A 20821-nucleotide genomic window follows, 5' to 3' on the forward strand; every position below is an offset into this window, starting at 1 on the left:
ACACTTTTCCACTTCTATTTTTTCTATATTTTGTTCTGTAAATTCTGTACAGTACTCTTACTTTCCTGCTTTTTTGCACTTCTGGTTAGATGGTTAACTTCATTTTGTTGTCTTAGTATCTGTTCTTTGTGTAATGACAATAAAGTTGAATCTGAATCTAATCCAGAGATTTTTTCATTGATTTCTAATGATTTCCTAATGTTTTCATTGAACAGTGAACGCTCAAGAGGCAATAAGCCAAACGTCCGCAATGGCAGCATCTCCTAATATCCAGTAGTGAAATATAACACAATAAAATTAACAAGTAAACTTTGGTAAAAGCCCAATACCTACTTTAATCTAGCCATAGTTCTTTTTTAAATACTAAAATAAAAGTCTTTCTAGTATTCTAGTACTTTTGTTTAAATTCGACTGTACTTGGTCCAATCCTTTAGTGTGTATCTTTTAATTAACATGACAGGGAAGATAAACTACCAGATGGATTCATGTGAAGTGAATTCTGAACTTTTATAAATACAGTAGAATGAACACATCAACTCAGGTTGCCATTATAGAAATTGATTTAATCTCTACGCAGTCAAATTGTCTCGTATAAAGAATTGCATGATTTTAATATTTTTTCTCACATATCGATTGTTAGAGTATCTATATGAACACCATGTCTTGAAACTAGCTAATATTTGATTCAACATCTTCACACTAACTCTTTGCAAAGCATATTTATAGTATTCCATTATTGGTGCCAGCTCAATTGCAGTTTACCACAAAGAACAACAAGGCACTTACAGAGAATTACAACAATAGCCAATCACAGGAAAGAATGAGGTCAATTTAGTGAATTTTATTTCTGAGACAGCTTACCAGATATCATCTAATTGGTGTGGTTATATTAAACCTCACCCTACTGGCACACTATGTGGGCTAAATGCTAAATTTCATTAATGCAAAGTCTGCCCAACCCAGCCTTTTTCCCTGTGCAGTTACACATTTTAATGACTTTGAGAACAAAAGTAATTACATACCTTCCTGTAAAATCAAAATGAACAGCTTAACAGCTTGACGACATGATACTTACAGCTGCTCCTTTCTCGCCCGGTGGACCTTCTTTTCCTGGGTGACCCTATACGAAAAGTTCCAAGAGATTTAGTTGATCGATCTTGTCAACTGGTATCAAATAACAATTAAAAATGAGTCAGGTGTTTTACTTACAGGAGGGCCATCAGCACCAGAAAGGCCAGCCAAACCTTGTTTCCCTTGAGGTCCCTATAAATAGAAAGCAATAAATGGGAAGTTAGAGTAAATAGAAAGACAGATAGTAGATACATAGATCAGTAGACTTATCACGTCTAACAGTATTATGAAAACTAATACATGTTTATCTAATTGGAATCTTAAATAAAATTAAAATACCCACAAGCTAATAAAATACTTTCAGTTAGACAACTTAAGTGCTTATGCAGGAGTAATCCTATAGTTAGTATGTATATAGTGTGTGTGTGTTTTAGCATTCAGCAAAGCCAATAAAGGCCTCAGACCGCAGCATATCTGCAGAATCACTTATGAGGTCTTGACTGAAACATTCACCATTCACTTATCGGAACAGCAGAGTTGTGGTGGGAAGGCTTAAGGGGTGACTGGGTTCCCCATGTACTTACTTTTTCACCTGGAGGCCCGATTGGACCTTGAGGACCAACAAGACCCTGAAAGACAATTGAGTTTGGTCTGTTATTAGGTCAGTCAACCAAACTTATTTTTTCATAACCAAGCTTAGATCATACTGACACAAAATTAAGGGACAAAAGAACACCCGTTTTGTCAATTTGGGAAAGTCTATACCTTTTTTCTGTGTTTGTAATTTGCTTGTTTTGTAATATATACATCTACTTCCTTCTACAATTCCAGCCATATGTTTTTGTCGCTCAGCTACTTCATGCTGATCATTCTGATGTGTTCAGCTCTGTTCCTTCAGCTGGGCAAAGGTTCGCCTTATTCTTTTCTCATTGTTCATTATTTTTCAATTCATTTTAAAGTCACACATCTTGTAAACATCTTGAGAATTCACCCCCTGAAGAATACAAAAAAAGTGTATTAACAATTCATATAAGTGAGCTGTGTTATTTCTCTATGGGGCCCATGCCTTCCCTAAAAGGCATCAATCAGTCTCTAGCCAGGTTTAACTAAAATTAAGTTATATTTGTTCAACTTGTACTGTATACCATCTGGATAGGTCCATAATACAACTTTCCAGGGGAATGACACCATCCTGTCCAGGCTATGAGCATCAGCAGGACTAAAAATCTTGCCTGGCAGTGGTCAATTTGCCCTGGCTACAAAATTGAGTGGGCTGTTTTGTATTAAACATGACTCAATAATTGAATAGTTTTTTGCCTCGCATAGACGATATATTCTGGGTAAGTGCTATCAAATTATCACAATATGTCTCATTTCAGCCAAACAGACCCCAATGCATTATCAGATATTAAGGGAACATGCCAAGATGAAATAGTATCTTCTCTGACAACAATGTTAATGCCAGTATCTTCTCCTTTTGGAATTTCTGTTATTATTAATAATTTAATAATTTCTTAATAATAATTTCTGGTATTTCGGCCCGTGTGTTGTTATCAACTACCTAGTTTGACAACTAGGCCGGATTGCCAGATATAGGCCACCTGTAAAAACGTAAAGCCAGCGCGTAACAGCTGTAACGTTAGCACAGCCATGAAAGCAGCAAACAAACAAACGGCATCACGGAGATAGATTCTACCCGGCCTAAAAAAAATGGCATGCTTCTAACAGTTGCGTGACCAGAGACGTAACAAACCCCGGTAATATTGGTTATTAATAACAGCTCGCAAAAACAAACAAGACACGACCAGTAAATTGATCCCGACTGGTCCTGGCTAACGCCGCCATGCTAACTCTGCTAACTGCTAATGTTACCGGAGGACCAGGCAAGCGGGCCACGGCTGTTTACAACGTGCAGCGTGTTCAGCGGGAGTCATTTTAAGCCAAGAGAGGAGGCTGTAAATCTTGAAGAGAGAACCGTGAGTTAGCAGTGTGATTAGCGATTGTTGCTGTAATTCTACGTCAATAAAGTGTGTATTTCACTCGGGTGGAAAAGGATGCCGAGGTTATGGAATTTTGAGCGATTCCTTGAGCCGAGGAAGTATATCTCTTAGTTGTGAACATAGCTCCGCGTGAGCACAAGCTTTTATGACTGCCATATTGCCACCATCTAACGTTAGCTACTCCGCTGTGCTGCAAAGAAAAGTCTAGCAACATTGTTGTGATTGCTGTGGTCTCAGCCTTGGAACCCACCTGAACGTCGAGTCTGGGGAGGACGGGGTGAGGGAGATGACTCTTTCCAGTATTTGCACTGCAGTAACTATTTTAAACCCTAGCTGTCAGTATTATATATTGCACCTTTAGGAAAACAGAATTGGTAGTGATCATCCCAATTCATTGTATCTCATTGCACAATGGATATGGCAACAAAGATAGAGTGTGTAAAGGACAGATTGAGACAGAGAGCACAGGAAAGAAGAGTGAGGATAAAAAAGAAAAAGAATGGAGGACACAACAGGAAAGATAGAGCAATCAGACAAGGTTAGAAAAAAGAGAAACAGATAAAGAGAGGATGGAAAATAAACTTACATGTGGACCAGGCATACCCTGTTGCCCAGGAGGCCCTGGCTCTCCTTGTGGACCCTATGCATAACAAAGAAAAAGATGCTATTAATATTTCCAATCGCTTCCAAAGTGCTACAATTAAATCTGTTCTATTGTAAATTTTGAATCTGCGATTAAAAATTAAGCAATATTCAGATAATTTAAACAAACACAGCCAAGGACTAATTAAATTTTATATACTGCATATGGGCAACGAGTAACAAGTCTTAAAGGCATTTGGTGCCATGTGTCTTTTGTTGTTTTTCCACACATAAACTGTGCTACTTGGTTAGGTAAAAACTGTGGGTGACCTTGCTTGGTCAACTAGTTGACCCACAAACAGTTGAATTGGCTTCATCCAATCTATTAAGAATGTGAAACAAAGAAATAGGATACAATGGCTCATGAAGCAGAGCTGTCTGTGTTCTGGCCTTCTCCAATGTTATGTTTTGTTCCTATCAAAGCCAGCCTTAAAATCTAGGTGCTGTTCAGAATCTAAGTTTGGCTATGAAACACAGCTTTCTCTACATAAACGCTGTGGGGCTACAGAGCCATCTGGGTATGGATTAAGGCTAATGAGACAAACTGAACTGGTGGGTTGTTTGGTATGCCTGCTGAGAATCAGTGTGTCACAAACCAAACATATACAAAAACCAACAATACCCATGTGAAGCAGTCTACTCCAGCTGTTATAACAAACACTAAATACAAAAGCTGGATTCAGAGATGTTAAAGTAGCTTGACTGAGATTGTTAGCAGGGCCTGGAGTGCAAAATGTAAAGTTTAAAAAAAGATCCAAACACAGCAATTTGGGATCTTCACTCTTAAAGGATGTCTTTAAAACATCCAAATGTTAGAGCCTGTTTCTAAACCCTTTGGGAAGCTTTTCTACTGTGGATATTTTCAAGTATCTCGAAGGTCAATACTAACTTTGGAGAAATGAATGAGAAGCACACCCTATTCCCATTGTTTTGTGTCCCTTTAACAGCTCAGTGACTCAGTGACCACAGACAACATATGGGCTTGCCCAGCTTGCATGACCAATGCTATGGTCACACGTCCCACTGAGAAGCTGAATGCATGAGCGGGCCATCACAGACAGGCATTTTGGTGTCATTCCTTATTCCTTATTAAAGTTATTAAAGGCCTCATTCTCACAACCTGCTAAGCCAGCAGGGTTTGTAGTTAAAGAAAAAGGTCTGACGACTACAATAAGCCACCCCCTATCTCCAGCTACCACCTCCCGTCAGCAAATAACCTATTACCCCTTCTACACAGGAGAGAAGTATACTGACCTGCAATTGGCCTCAAGACGGCCAAATTACATTTTGCTTAGGTGGTCTTTACAAATATTTGCCGGATTCTTCCCTTTATAATAGTTCTGTCAAACGATTAAAATATTTAATTGCAATTAATCGCATTAATGTCATAATTAACTCACAATTAATTGCACATTTTTATCTTTTCTAAATGTCCCTTGATTTATTTTTGTCCCACTATTTTTTTTCTCATTTTAATGCTCTTATCAACATGGAAAAGTGGATCGGCTTGCTCTGTGCAAATGATTTTTATTGAAAACAACATTGGCACATAAGCTACTGTTGTGTTCAATTTCACACGTAACATTCTCACTTTGACGAGGGGGCGGGAAATTCATATCAGCTGTGTGCTTGGCCAACAAGCTGTATTACAGACTGGACGTGCTGTGATGACACAATGCACAGATCACTTTGGTCTTGTCAGTGGAACCATTTGGCAACTTCAAAAAGTCAACTTTTCATTAAAAATCTTATTGGCATCCATTTTGGTGTCTCGTGCTCGCCATCCACTCAAAACGTAACGTTACTACTCTTTGGCCGGCTCGCAAGCCCAAACAAGTGTGTGCGGAGTGCCTGTTGTTTTGTTTCTGGTCTAGCTACATCTGGTGAGGAGTTGCAGTTTTTCTAATGTTACTAGGTGTTGCAACAGCATGTGAAAAAACTACAAAGTTTGCTAGGCCAAAAAATTGACGCCATTAAAATGGGTTTCCGTTAACACTGTTAAAAAGGCGTTTAACTGACAGCACTACTTTATACTGGTAAATTTTGAAAATGAGTAAACATAAATATTTCTCACCATGTTTCCTTTGGGACCAGCTTGCCCATCAATTCCAGGAAGACCCTAAAGAAATCATAACTTTAACAATGACAATCACAGCACATATAACGAGTACACAATTAATCGATACAGAAAGTGTACTTACACGCTGTCCACCAGTACCTGGAGACCCTCTGGGGCCAAGCAAACCTCGAGGACCCTGTATATCAAGACAAACATAGATTTAGGCAAAATGAAGTACACTACATTGTGTGTCATATTAAAAAATTGGCAGGCGATAAAAAACTGGTGTAATATACTGAACATCTGTAATCCTTAAAGCAGATTAAGTGTGTAAAATAATGACCCCTTGTGCCCATATTCGGCAACTGCAAGGACATTTCAGGGAGTGAGCATGAAAGTTTCTCATCTCAACATAAATCATTGCACTTACTGTGCTCTTTTATCTAATGGACAGTGTGTGTGATGAAATGCTGTACAACTATTGCTTTAAAAGGACAACATTGTTTCGGATATGACAGGGAGCTACCATTTTTCATGCAACTCAATGGTCCTTTTGAACTGAACCTGGCAGGACATGGCAGTTTTTCATGGGTAATGACAGAACAACACATTTCACAGTTCTATTTTCTGATCTTTTATCTTTTCCAGATCTTTTTTCTGTTTGGCAAGGTCCGGATTACAAATGCAGCGGTCCTTGCAGCTAGGAATGCCGATACAGAAGCAAGAGGGGTGTGTTAAAATAATTGCCAAAATGAAAGTAGAGGAATGAATGAGGGGTTGAGGCCTGTTGTAGCAAAGGAAATCAGCAACATGATGGTTCATATATTTGGCAATTTCTTATTGGTTTAACAATCCTATCTAACTGTGTCATTAAATAATAAAGTAATTTTTTATTCTTTCTTTTTTGTTTTATTTTTCTCTTTTTATTTTTTTATTTTTTACCTGTAGCACTTTGAGATTTAGTGATGAAAAGTGCATTATAAATAAAAGGTATTATTATTATATTAAATAAATACACTTACACTGTCTCCAGCCACACCTCTCTGTCCAACCTGGCCATCTTCACCCTTGATAGAAAAGGAAATGTGTGTTATCAAGGAATGCAGAGTATTTTTTAAGACTTTTGAGAACAAGGTTAAATTCTATGGTGACTTACTCTTGGGCCATCCTCTCCTGGAGGCCCTGGAGGTCCTGTAGAACCATGTTCACCCTGGAGAAAAGATCCCAGAAAAGGAATATCAACAAATAGTTGGAATGGCAAGTAACTAGAGAGTCCACAAGCTTGATCACTGCAGATTAGACAACAACGTTCTTGAAAAAGTATGATATGGGGGTCAAAATTCATAAAACAAAGAGAAACATTGTTAAAAAGACATTAACGAAAATGGCAACAAAATTGCCTTTATTCTGCAGTAGACCATAATTGGCATGGGCCTATATGGTTTGTAGTATTTAAAGTGTTCTATAAGAACTGGCCTTCCTCTGGTGGCTCTGTAATTTACCAGTATGGGCTAAGGCATGAAAGGCTGTCTAGAAATACAACTCTGTGATCTCTGTCCTCTCTCTTTAGGCTCTACCCAGGCCCAGATTCCACAAACACTAAACTCAGCACTCTTCATTTGCCTCCAGGCCTGGTTAAATGCAGAACAAGTGGTTCTGGAGTCGGTCCGACCCCTCATAAGTGGGTCAAAAGCCCTGATGAGTTCCACTGATTTAGAATTCATATCTGTCAACACTGGAGTGTACATGAGATGGAGGGGAGGTGGCCTTTGAGCAACCAATCAGGCCTGGTTCTGCTGTAAAGACAGGGTATAGAGCGGCAATAACTGATCAATGAGGGTTTCTTTAGGTCTAGAAATAAGAGACTGTAAGATCTTATTTTTGGAAACAGATATACGTCTTTGATGATGTTTGTCCTCTGACCTTGTTCATTCACCAAACCCAAAATTAGCTCTCCTCATACTTACTCTATGCCCTTTTTCTCCAGGAAGACCAGGGAGGCCGTCAAAACCTCTGTCACCCTGAAACAGCACAGTAACAAATGGTTAGCTCTTTCAAGCCAAGCAACTTTTCAAATACATCTCAAAAACACGCACTGGTTTATTGGATAACCCGATTGTGTACATTACCTTGGTCCCTGCCTCTCCTGGCATTCCTCGTGCACCATCGGCTCCATTACGACCCTGGAGGACATGCAAATATCATGTCAGAATACATGGAAATCACATTTCAAAAAGGATAATGGTTTAATGGTTCTCACTAGTTTAGTTTAGTTAACTAAACATTACTTTATGAATATATGCAACACGCAGGGACAATAATTGAGTGCAGCTGAGTTATTTGAAATAAGGCCATGGATGAAACTAGACATGCTCTTCTCCTTGGGCACCAGAGCACTTGCACCTGTGTTGGCATGACATATTAGAGGGATTTAAATTTAATCTTCTGTATGTCTAGAGGAGGTGAATAAAAAAATGACTTCTATAAAGTATAAAAAACATCCTGGTGGAGCCTGGTTGGAAAGAGATCTTACCCTCTTTCCTGCTTTCCCTGGTGGACCAGTTGCACCCTGAAGACCTCTGGGTCCCTATGGGGAAAGCATATGAATGTTATAAATAAAACAGTGAACAGTGAAGACATGATTGATGTGCAATTTAGGTTAGGTGTAAATAAAAATCAAGAAGTTACACATGATGATAGTTATGTAAAACTAAAGGTACTCATCTCACCTGTGGTCCGGAGTCACCACTGTCACCTTTAAGTCCAGCAGCACCAGGACCTCCCTATTTAAAAATCATAGACACAAAGCCAATAGTTTGTCATCCCATCATTTGGCTAGGAAACAAGAATAATCTATGTTGGTCTAAAAACTCATGCAAATCTAAACACACAAAATGTGAGATTTCAAACCTGTATTGTGAATATACAACAGAAATACCCACTGGAGCACCTTTGTATGTGTACAAAATCCCTATCTCAAAGAGTTACAGGATTGGTGTAACATTCTTGTGTTGTTTGAGAAAGGCACAAGGGCACACCCAAAACGTAAGGGAAAGCTTCAACTATTATCAGTGTTTTTTCATTCAACTATTCAAGCTGGATATCCTGTTTAAAAAAAGAAAAATTACAATCCGCTACAGATTGATAGGAAAGAGGGTGGCGTGTGTATAAATGCGGGCATTTGCATGTGTGGGTGTGTGTTAGGAAATGATAAATGCTAACCCTTCACAGGAAGAAGATTTAGTCACTATGTTTTTCATAAACTGTGAAAGGAATGGTTGTCACAGTAAGTAGATCAATGGGGTGTGTGTGATTGTGTGTGGACGGTTTTCAAAAGCTACTCACCACAGGACCAGATCTTCCTGCCATGCCCGCTGGCCCTGGAGGACCTCTCATGGTCAGCTGTAGATCAGACAGAAACAACCCATTAACCACTGGTCAGCTCACAATTACGACACTCTTGGCTTTTTTGATGAACAATTGAATGTATAAAAACAAAACCACATTTCCTTCTCTATCAGAAGAATGTAGGATAATGCAGGTTTTGCATAAGAAGTGCAGCCATGTCTGCATATTTTAAATTTATTAGAATCCAGTGAAGTGATCTTAGTCTAGTCTAGTGATTTCTTAGTCTTATGGAGACACAAACAATATATTGAAACTTCTGAAAATAAGTGGGCTTTATTCCTATTTTTGTAACCTCAACATAACCATCATGTGCAAATTCTTGTTTGTTTAAGGGAATATTTATTGCAAAATGAATCTGTTATGCATGTTAAAATGCTTCATGTAGTCCCTGTACTAAAGTAGGAATTTGTCATATTGAAATATTGAAACATTCATTCAACCAAAATGAATAATGACTTAAGAAAATAAAACACTAATACAAAAACAATTTAGCCTCCGTGTAGCATGTGCAAACTTTACTTTGTTCTTGTTCATGGTTGACCACAGTCTATTACTGCCAAAAACGTTTGGGATTAATTTGCACCCTGATTACTGAATGAGAGAATTTGCTCAATCAAACCAAAGCGATTAAGCACTATGCTACATTTAAATCTGAATCACACGGCATTTGCTTTGTGGCAGGTGTGAGGTAACATTTCCAGACTACAAATAGGTTGAATTCCACAATTTGTTACATTTTACATTACATGACATTTGGAAGCCATTTTTTTCCTTTCGGGTCAAACTACTGGCATAAAAAACAAATATAGAAAGGTGACAAGTGCTTTTAAGACATCACCAAACCAGTTTTTGCCAACTTCCACTCATAGAGTGTTGTGAATGTGTGAATATCGAGTGTTTGTGCAACATTTAATGAACTCCATGTGTTCTACTATAGATCACACCTTGCCTGCAGCCATATAATCCAGCCTGATTTTCAACAGTGCTTTGGTTATCAGGAGGGAGTGTGAACATCTGGTGTGGCTTTATAGACTACCTAACCTAACACAGGTCCATATTTCGGAATTTAGACAATTTATAGGATGAGCGGGACCTGTGAATAGTGATTCCTTCTTTCATTATTTACTAAACCCCTGGGACATTTACAATGATAATTGTTAAGCTTCTATCAAATAATTGTGTCCACAGCATTTTTTATTAATTAAAATCTCAATTTTGCAAATGAACTGGATTTGGTTGAAGTTCCATGGCAGATGGAGTTACACAACATCATAGTAAAGTCTCCTCTCTAAATTAAAAATGATGGCTCATACTTACCCTAGCCTGAGAAAGGATGGCCTGAGCCTGAGCTTCTTGAGCTGAAACTACAGGACCCTTGTGTGACTCACCGCCCGCACGGAACTGTCAACCACAGAACAAAAAAAAAACACAATTAAAAACAAATTGACTTGTCTCTTTTTTACAGAGTAAGGTCTCTTATGGTCTCCCCTGGTGAGTGTTTGTTCAAATCATTTTTTGTTTAACCTGTAAAGCTGTCAACACACACACATACACACACACACACACACACACACACACACACACACACACACGTGTCGCCAAGCCTCAGTCACTGGTTCCACTCCATTGCAGTGGCTGACATTTACAAGGTTGATTTGTAACCCAACTAAAGTTGTGATCCTTTGGCCTACTGGTGATGCTATGAGGTAAACTTACTAAATGACGAAGAAGACTATATGAAGCGAGTTCACGGGCTGGTGGGGTGTACAGTATGTGAAGGAAAGTAAGACCGACAGCCAAGTGGACATGTGGAAAGCAGCAGTACTTACTGGAAGCATCAGAATGGTACCTGGAGGCCCAGGAATACCGTCTGAACCAGGAAGACCAGGACGCCCTGGAGGACCCTGGAGAATCAGAGGAGGGAGGGAGAGTTGGTTCTTTTCTAAGTACAAAGACTTAATGTCTTGTTATGTTTGTGTAAGGAAATTTGAGCTGAACCAAAGTATATAAATTCCCCATTTACTGCAATACTGCTATTCAAAAGAACCTATTCATTTATTGTTGTCAACAAACACATCCTGAAAGTACTGTATTCAAATCCTCATTTGTTGACTTGTATATCAGTGTGTAACGTTGCTCGGAACAATTAGTTTGATGTGGTTAATAAGCGAGCCATTTATTTTCCTATGAGAGAATATATTATTATTTTGCCAGTTTTCTGTATTCCCCTGGAGGAGCTCGGCAAATTGAAAAGTAGAAAACAAACAATATCAGTACTAATAAATAACAGCAACACTGCTTTACAACAATCTACCTTATTGTTGCCTATTCCAAATAGATAATTGACTAATCCTACCAAGAAGACTAAGACAGGGGATTCAATCCCGGGCAAAGACATATACTGTATTTTCATTAAGCTGGCCTAGAGATATTGCCTGCAAGAGAGCACCAACTTAATAGCAAGACTATAAATCCTCAGCCATGGCCCTGCGATGCTGTATTGCTCATCCCATACTAATTTATAGGAAGGTGAAGTGTAGGGTGTTAGCATTTTATGTCAGCATTCAGATCAAAGTACAGCTGAGGTTTAAGTCAATCTTGTGATGAAAACATGTTTCTGACAGTTGAAAAGTCCAGGGGTCACAAAATTCTTCAGAATTCATAATCTGGGACTGTACCAAATTTCACGGAAATCTATTCAAAAGCAAAATAATTGCATAAAGGTTGCTCATCCTGGATGACAGGAAGAATAAACAGTTCAATTATACTGGAGATAGATTGTGATCTAACAAAGAAAAAAAATTATCTTAAGGATCAAGACTAAGCAGGACCCATTCTTTCCAGAGAAACTAAGGATCTATTTAGCAGGCTTGTCATGTGCAGCAATCTCAGACTGCTCAAATTGAAGCCACGTGTTCCCATCTGCCTTTTCCCAGAGGTGGTAAATACTCTCCATGCATTGCTGTTATAGTAAGCAAAGCGGCATCTAGTGTTAATGACGCTCCCACATTGCTTGAGAAAGTTGTGTTTGGGTGGAGAGGAAGGAGACGGTGATTATGAGAGAAATGAGCCGATCAAACGTGGAGTCCAGACGGATACTGTCCGCAACAGAAAACCAGAAGACCACAGAAACGAGTCACTTTTAATGCAGCCTTCAGTCCTAAGCAAGACTGTTTCTCATGGGAGGAAACAAAGGGAGGAAAAGAGACTTTTTTTTTGGATTACTTTGACACTGTGGAACAATAAGCCTTTTGTACAGACAATTTCTGTTGGTCATATAGAGGAGGTGTGTTAGGTTGGTTTTTTTTGTTGGCATTTAAAGGGTTAACCTCCAGAGACAGTATATAATTGCTAAAAGGATGATGAAGGAGGGGTGCGGGGCAGTCATCACATCTGTGAAAAACAAGCTGAGATATAGCTTTGTGGAGGGGACAGACACTTATGCTGTGTCATCCAATCAATCAAATAAATGAGTGCTGGGTAAAAAGGGGTTGAGAATGTTTAAGTATCTAAACATTTAAAAGCAAACTCCTTGAGGTTCTCACAAGTCCTGTAGCATTCCGACACAGCTGTTTCTCAGAACTTTCCTTTGTTGGTATATTGACAGTTTATGAGCATCTCATTTCCCTGCCCCACTCCTTGCTAACCCCCCCCTTCTGCTGCAGCAGTAAGCTGTGTCCAATTGTATTATTCATTCCATTGCATTGAGACTTTACTCCACAGCTTTCCAATTAAGAAGACTAATGCAGGGGTGTTTGTAGTTTGTATTGTTATTGTGATATATACAGTTTGCTGATTCCCAGAGTTCCACAACTAAAATGAATGGCTAAGTTCAAAGTTAGTAATTCAGTACATGTTGTGTCAATTATAACTTGAAAAAAATGTGTTTTACTTATCTGAAACCTAATTTGATTTGTGCACAAATGTCCTTTTTTTAGCCAAATATAACCAGTTAATTTTAAATGTTGCATGGTGAGTAAAGAATGGGTGACAGAGCTTCTCAGAAGCATCTGTAATCAGCTGTGAAATGAGGCCACTCTTTACTCACCCTCTCACCGTGATCTCCGTGGGGACCTGGAGGACCCTGCAATCCTGGGGTACCAGGAAGACCCTGAGACCACACACACAAAGACACACATGTACTTTAGCATATTATATCCCCAACTGCTGCTAACCAGCATTCTCACCACAGTCAGTCTATCCAGTATTTCACATGCATAGGCAGACAGAGGCATAGACATGGGTTTAGAAAGAAATAAGCCTCAATATAAAATAGCCCCCAACCCTCCTCTCTCATGCACATTCTCGCACAAAGACACACACGTACACACATTCACGCACAAATACACATTTTGACTGTCTCTCCAAACTCATGCTTCACTCGTGATCAGGGCTGATGCTCTTTCCATAAAGATTTTTTTCCCTCTTTAGCGGTTCTCCATCTGTGGAAGGCAGACAGGAGTGTGGGAGAACGTGATACTCACGGCTTGGCCGGGGGCTCCTTGGGGTCCTTCTATAAGCATCCCCTGAAAAAGGAAAAAGTGGATACAGTAGCATTACAGGGCAGCCTGTAAATCCACAGGCAATAAAGAAAGGGGGCGGAGGGAATTAGAGCCAAAGGTTTGGGTTTAAGGAGTTTACTTACAGCTATGAGCTTAAGACGTTAACAATACATTAGTTATCTGATGTTCTATTCTATATCTGTGTATGTGTGTGTGTGTGTGTGTGTGTGTGTGTGTGTGTGTGTGTGTGTGTGTGTGTGTGTATTTGGATAGGAACCTCAGCTGGTACAGATGGCATGGGAGGACAGACGCTAAGTGCAGCTTCTATTTTAGTCCATGTTTAGCCTATAGTGGTAAATTGTATAGGATAGCACTATAATAAAAATTGGGCATTTTATGTAGACAGGAGTTGTTTTGTCTATCACCAAAAATGTGTGTTGAATCTTATCAGGGGGGAAGTCTTGGTTGTAAGTACTTTAGAGAAATAAAAGTGAAACTGAAACAAATAAAACAAACATATGTCTTTTATTTTATTTGTTCAACACAACAGATAAAAGAAGACATAGTCCCCAGCACCTATGCAATGAATTGATTTAGGACGAGTAAATACTTATAAATCATTGTGTGCAACTGATGGAAAAGTTAGCTATCATTTCCAGGATAAAAGACTAAATACAAGTTTGATAGCTAGCTGTTTAGCAACTACCAAACATCCTATAGTTAAAGCATGCCAAATATACTGCAGTATCTTAGAGTGTGAAGACATTTCTTTCAAATACATTACCCTTAGAGGAATTAGTGAATGTGTCTTTCTACATTTCAATGTCAGCTGTTTTGGTACACAAAAGTGAGATTTATTTTGAGAATTAATACACAGCAGTTTAATGCTTCACTTACTGGCTCAATGACAGCAGGTTCACCCTTCTCTCCTTTTTCTCCCAGGTAGTTTTGACCTCCATCCACCTACAGACATAAAACAGACCAGGGGAACGTTTTACACAGTAACAGGCCAAAAATGTCCATGTGAGGGTAGAGCACCAATGGTCTGAAAGCCAAAAATGGAAAAAACTGAGGCCCTGTCCTGTTGGGTGTCTCCTCTTTTATAGAGGTTACTTAAAATACCGCCAAAACTGCTCAAAGAAAGGCTTAGCAAAGTGCTGACTAGTGTTCTGCATGGATTTAGGTAGTTCTCAAGAAAAAAAAAAGCTGATTTTTTTTTTCTGCCTGCTGGAAAAATACAACTCAAAAATCATGTAGCAAGAAGCTATGATTTAGACTTTAGTCTGACTCTTATATAGTAAGCTTATATAAAGCCAGAAACGCAAAAAAGCCCCCAACTGTGCACAAATGCAGAGGTCGTTACCTGACACTATCCATACAATGACTTCACATGAGAGGAATTCACCAACCACCTACAGCAGTGTGTCCAAAACCCACTCAATTGTACAGTTAAGCCTGGAGAGGAGACTCTTTGAGAAATTCATGGATAGGGGTGTGGTGTCCTGAGATTTGCAGGACGGAGAGCACTAATGGAGCGGTTCGGATTAACCCAAGGCAGACAGCTCTCAAGCCAACTTCTAGACAGGGACCAAGTCACTTCCTGCCTCTGAGAATCTGGATGCTGAGGCATGGGAAGGGGGCTGGAAACAAGCCATGATAGACACCGGCTCAGCAGATATTTTTGTCTGGTTTTAGATATCGATGTTGATGGATTTGGTTAATAAATATGTGCAAAGACTTAGTTTTTCATCAGGTAATCCAAACAGACCATTGGTGGGATAACCAAGAAAGAAGCATGTCTTTCATAAACAGCAAAGATCAAAGAGGCCAAAGGTTATGGAGGGCGTGTCTGTGCTGACAGCTGGGTCGACATCTGTTTATCTGCAGGAGACTAAGATAGACATGGTATGTGTTTTTTCCTTGCTGGTGTATTTGTGTTTGGTGCATGCAGAATGCTCCACTCAAGAACCCAATACCATTAGAAACAACAAACAAAAAGGGCACCGCAAACAACTCATCAAATCTTGTCCATCTTTCCACATTCCTGACCACCACCTCTGTCTTTTTCTCCCCTCCCACCATCAATCCTAACCACATCAGGACTTACGTTGCTCTCTCGGATGTCCCTCTCTGCTGGAACACCAGGACCAAACTCGTCCTCATATGTTGCAGATGTAGGCTTGGCATCAGTGGGACCATAATCATCATAATCACCGTATTCATATGGCTTCTCTACGATCTCTTTGTTGTCAAATTCCTTTAGGTCGTATTCCTTAAACTCATACACGTCTGTGGCAGGATCCACCTTCCCTTTGGTTTCATCTGGGGCAGCGGTTTCCACAGCAACGGTGGGGTCCACCCCAACCTGTTCCACACCGGTGATGTAATCATCCACTATTTCCCCTTCATAGCTCTGGGATCAATCCAGGCATTGTAAAGAGGGGGCATGGGTTGGTAAGATAGGAGGGAACATGGAAGTTTGGTTAGTAAAAGCAAACCATGTGAACAGCTTCAATAATTCACATGTTTTTTTTATGATACATGATTCACAGTCAAGGCAGTAGTATTTAGCATTAAACTACACTGAAAGTATTGCATACCAACTAGGTGAAACTATTATTAAGAGTTTTTAATTTAGCTGTGCTTTGGGTTGGCATCCAAATTGCAACATATGTGAATTAACAAGCACTGTTATTAACATTGACATCTACATTCATATTTTATATTAGGAAATGTTTTCTGCAAAGCAATAAGAATATGAGATCTCCCAAACTGTTGACACATTGATGTTTAAAAAAGTAAACTGTAAACTATTGTACAATATGGGATAGAAATGCTATATACTGTTAAATACATTCATGCTTTAAATGACAGTATGTCACACTAGTGAGATAATTTAGACAGCATGTTAAAGTGTTTTCCCTAGGTTCAAAATTTTTGGTTGCACATATTTATTGTGGGGTTTAGGTGTCCTCCCTTAACAAAATGTTACTTTTTTCAATAAAAGAATCATTTTTGGACTGTTGTTATTACCATATTTGTTTTAAAAACACTGAAAAACCTAGAGTAGATAATAAATAAATAACATTCAAAAAGCTTGAAGACAAAACTCGCTAAAGTAGAATTTGGAGCAGAACAAGTAAAGTCAAAATCAGAGCTTTTAAGAACAAGAAGGAAAAAAAGGAATACTAGCAGGACCTTCACACGTTAGAAACTGAGGCACTGAGGAAACGTTAACAAGCTTTGCCTTGTCAATCAGACTGCACTCAGCTAGTTTTCAATTATGCCAATTGGTGTTACACTCAAATGCATCATCAGCATGCTTACAAATTTGCTTTTGTAAGCAATCCTTTTGTCAGTTAAAAGTTGTTGCATTCGGGAGCACTGCAGGAACTCGTTTAACGGGATCTTTTCATAGTCCACAGATTTCTTAGGCAAAAGGCATTAGAGGTTAAACATTCTGTTAAGAGTCCTTCTGGGTTTTAAACAGTCAATGAATTAGGTACCATTTGAATCTTTCTTCTTCATAAACACGGCTAAATCCTCAGCTTTTAATTCACCAGTCTATTTCTGTATATAGTAGCCTACAATCAGTCGCAAACAAATCTCTGTACCAAATACCAATAGTATTTTGTACATTGTGTTAAGTCTATGGGCAATATGACCCTGTGCCATTGTTTAAAAGTTGGCCAGTGCATCAAAGTCCTCAGTAATCAGACAAGTGTTCCATCATGGGACAGCATATCTTTAGTTTCCATGGTTAGTCCTCTAGCCTGTCATGCTAAATTTTAAATGAATGTAATGTCTCAAGCGGAGTGAAGCTGTGTTATCCACCTCAAGGTACATCACAATGCAATCGGCAGACATTTGGCTGGCGGAGCACACAGCCATATTGCTTTAGTTTAATCCCCAAATGTTCTTCATTATGTTGTGTTTTATGTGATGGTTTAGCACAAATTAAGACAGGATCTGCCAAATTCAGGATATGGCAGAAACTAACTGGATGCGTCTTTCTACTGATTTTCCATTGGTTACGGTTCATTAAATGACAATGCTTTCCTGCTACGGCCCTTATCCAGACTCTGTTTGATTCGGTTTCTCATGGAAAGCAAGGAGTAGAGTGAACAGTTTGATCTTAGCAGAACCTTGTTGGGTTTCAAACTCCAAAGACGATCATAAAATTATGTTATGTTGTTTGTGATACCCAAGCAGTTTTATTGAAATTTCATTTTAAACTGGTTATTATATAAATAGGAGTCTGGATGTTAATTGGATGGGTGGATGATAAAAATCAGTGGGGGGTTGGTTTTCCACCACGATGGTGGTCCAAACCTTTCCAATTTCACAGATCAAGTCAAGAAAACAAATAATTCTACATTACAATCCCAAATGAGGTTGAGAAAAATACACATATTTAAAAAAGTTACCTCTCCTTGTCCAGCGGTCTTAGTGGGGGTTTCGGGCTGATTTCCGTCCACTGTGGTGTAGTCATACTCACCCGTGTAGTAGTCTCCACCCACATTTGTCTAAAATCAGGCAAGAACAGCACACATGGAAAGCATTACATGTATAAAATGGGTAAATTCTATTTCAGGTCATATTCAAGAGATGTTGTTAATGCACCCATTTATTTGAGGATCAAAACAAATGTTATTGTAGTCATGATATGTTCGAAATGTGTAGAATATACAGTATTTTGCTAAAAATACAATACAAATACAAATACAAGACTTAAGGCTGGCATCAAGACATGCCTATGAAGCAGGACGTGGGGGGGGAGAAAAATGAGAAAGAAAGCGTAAGAGAAAGTTGAAGATTAAAAATGAGAGAGAAGGACAAGGCTGAAAAAATAGATCAGGTCCTTGTATATGTGTTATTTGTTAAGCAATATGAATATGACTGTACGTGTTACCTCAGTCTTGGCTCCTTCAGTTGGGGGAGCGTCAGTGATTAACTCTCCTTCATTGTAGTCACCATATTCACCATATTCATAGTTAGTGTACTGTAAGGAAAAAAGGATGGGGGGGGCAATCAATTTATTAGTGCAATCATGTAAATAAGGCAGCACAACATCTCAGAGACATGTTGCACATTATTTACATGGCATGTAAGAGATTATCATTTTTCAAACAACAGTTGAAAAAAAGGTTTAAACCATTAAATTATCAATATATTATGTTGTAATTATGCTATTTTGGAAATAGCATGTTCAAATGTAGTACAACAAATATATTCATATTGGAAAACTTTTTTCCAATATTTTTGCATAAGGACAGCAACAATCCTTGCTACCCTACCCAATCAAACCCCAAACCCCCCCTCCCCTCGAACGTCCCATGACCCTATTGAAAGGTTCATGTATGTAACCAAGCAAACAGCAATTGAGATTCTTGTTTGCTTCCAACAGGATGTTAGAGGGTAAAAGTGATGCCAACGAAAACTTATCTGTCTCTACTTTAATTCTGTATGCCAACAATGGCTCCAGGGTTTCATTAAGGAGACCATTAAGAAACCAGAAACTGTCCTGACTTTTCGCATGTTGGTTAAATATAGGGAACATACAGAATACAGTAGCAGGGGGTAAACCACTGTTAAACCAGTATCTGTAAAAACATGTGTGTTCCGACCATAGTTACGTTTGAGAATTATTTAGACCTGGAGTGGCTTCCTTGTTACTTTAAAATAACAGTTTGATATTCGGGGAAACTTCACGTTGGATGAGAAGATCAATACCAGTCCGGTCGTGAATTATGAAAATGGAGCCTGGATACAGTTAGCTCAGCTTAACTTAGCATACCGACTGAAAGCAGAGGCAGACAAATAACCTGCCCGACCAGCAAGCTATTTCCTCCTCTTTCCAGTCTTTGTGCTAAGCTAGTCTAATCATCTCATCGGTCCAAAGAGCTCATTGGCAAAGAATCAAATAAGTGTATTCCCAAAATGTCAAACTATTCCTTTAAATCACTTATGTTGATGGCTATTTCTTGGCACACTGCATGCAAAAAATATAATAGAATGCAGTTTAGTAATTTTAGCCCATAAAAAAGTAAAAATTTAAGATTCCTCGTCTCGTAGTTCTGTAAACACTGTGAAAAAGAGTGAGGTAGATTAAGTTAACCGATTTGCATCGCTCTATCAGCGCAGGGATAAATATTAGTCCCTGGACAACTGCTAAGCTCATAAAAATAATACAAGATCCACGGCCTTCTGCAGTGTTGGCTTGGCCTCCGTTCAGTGGCCGAGAGAGAGAGAGAGAGAGAGAGAGAGAGAGAGAGAGAGGTCACACAAGAGAGTAGCCTTGGCCAGACCAACTAGACTGACTGAGGAGACAAGGAGAGGGACAGGGAGAAACATAGAGAATGAAGGAAGAATTTGTAAAGATTTATGGTGTTGAAGCGCTTGGCTGAGCTGAAGTCCTTCAACACAGGCTTGGATGAAATGCATAAATAATAAAGTAGGTTCTTAAAAAGCTCCCCCTTCCTCCTCCTGCATCCCTCCCTCCTCCTATCTTAACCCAGCTGCAGACATGTGGCTGACGACTGAAAGAGCGGAGTGCCCCAGGTCAAGGAGCGTCATCAGAGGCTAAAACCAAAGCTACGTACACAAACTGGCAAGCTGTGAAACTAAATATTTGTCAGTTGTGAAAGAGAAAATGAATTCTTTAAATTACTGACGTGGAATGCAGGAAAAACATTCCTATTGTAACTGTGCAGAAACCAACAATTAAAAAAACCAATTTACAATGTTCTTCAAAAAAAAACTGCTCCCTGCTCTGTATTTAGAATTGACAAGCTCCTTGTCTTGGCGCTGAAGAATAACGTGATGATAAAGCAATATTTTCCAGGACACGATTCTCACTGTACAGCCAATATTTTCAAATAGAGGACCGGCTCCTGATTTTTTTCTTGAACCAGGGATCTAAAGTCTACTTTTCCAGGTACTGGGAGTCTAGCTGGGGAAGGAAAAGCTTAAATTTCCCTGGGAGTCTGGGCAGAGCCTGCAGAACTCGTTAGTGATATAAATCACGGGGCCACTCCAAAGTGGGCTCAGACTCCGTGGCAGGGAAAAAGGAAAAGTTTCCAGTGTGAGCTCATCAGTTATTTAGTGAAATACTGAAGGAAAATGTCAGCCGACAAAAA

At 39.1% G+C, this 20821-nt stretch overlaps 1 protein-coding gene across 2 annotated transcripts in view; it reads right to left on the minus strand.

Annotated features, from left to right (window-relative positions):
• LOC117954397 (collagen alpha-1(XI) chain-like) overlaps positions 1–20821 on the minus strand; it is an 87174-nt gene that overhangs the window by 44127 nt on the left and 22226 nt on the right. Inside the window, exons 6-26 of one of the 2 annotated variants that reach the window (XM_034888157.1) lie at positions 18595–18684; positions 18114–18208; positions 15790–16099; positions 14580–14645; positions 13665–13706; positions 13229–13291; positions 11010–11084; positions 10498–10581; positions 9118–9174; positions 8502–8555; positions 8306–8359; positions 7902–7955; positions 7740–7793; positions 6929–6982; positions 6795–6839; positions 5915–5968; positions 5788–5832; positions 3658–3711; positions 1656–1700; positions 1210–1263; positions 1076–1120 (exon numbers count right to left, since the gene is read on the minus strand). In XM_034888157.1, coding sequence (XP_034744048.1) covers positions 1076–1120; positions 1210–1263; positions 1656–1700; positions 3658–3711; positions 5788–5832; positions 5915–5968; positions 6795–6839; positions 6929–6982; positions 7740–7793; positions 7902–7955; positions 8306–8359; positions 8502–8555; positions 9118–9174; positions 10498–10581; positions 11010–11084; positions 13229–13291; positions 13665–13706; positions 14580–14645; positions 15790–16099; positions 18114–18208; positions 18595–18684 — 1494 coding nt within the window. The remainder of the gene's footprint in view (positions 1–1075; positions 1121–1209; positions 1264–1655; positions 1701–3657; positions 3712–5787; positions 5833–5914; positions 5969–6794; positions 6840–6928; positions 6983–7739; positions 7794–7901; positions 7956–8305; positions 8360–8501; positions 8556–9117; positions 9175–10497; positions 10582–11009; positions 11085–13228; positions 13292–13664; positions 13707–14579; positions 14646–15789; positions 16100–18113; positions 18209–18594; positions 18685–20821) is intronic. The other variant, XM_034888158.1, reaches the window with a different exon arrangement.

The sequence above is a fragment of the Etheostoma cragini genome, chromosome 12 (assembly GCF_013103735.1).
Source record: "Etheostoma cragini isolate CJK2018 chromosome 12, CSU_Ecrag_1.0, whole genome shotgun sequence".
Lineage (NCBI taxonomy): Eukaryota > Metazoa > Chordata > Actinopteri > Perciformes > Percidae > Etheostoma > Etheostoma cragini.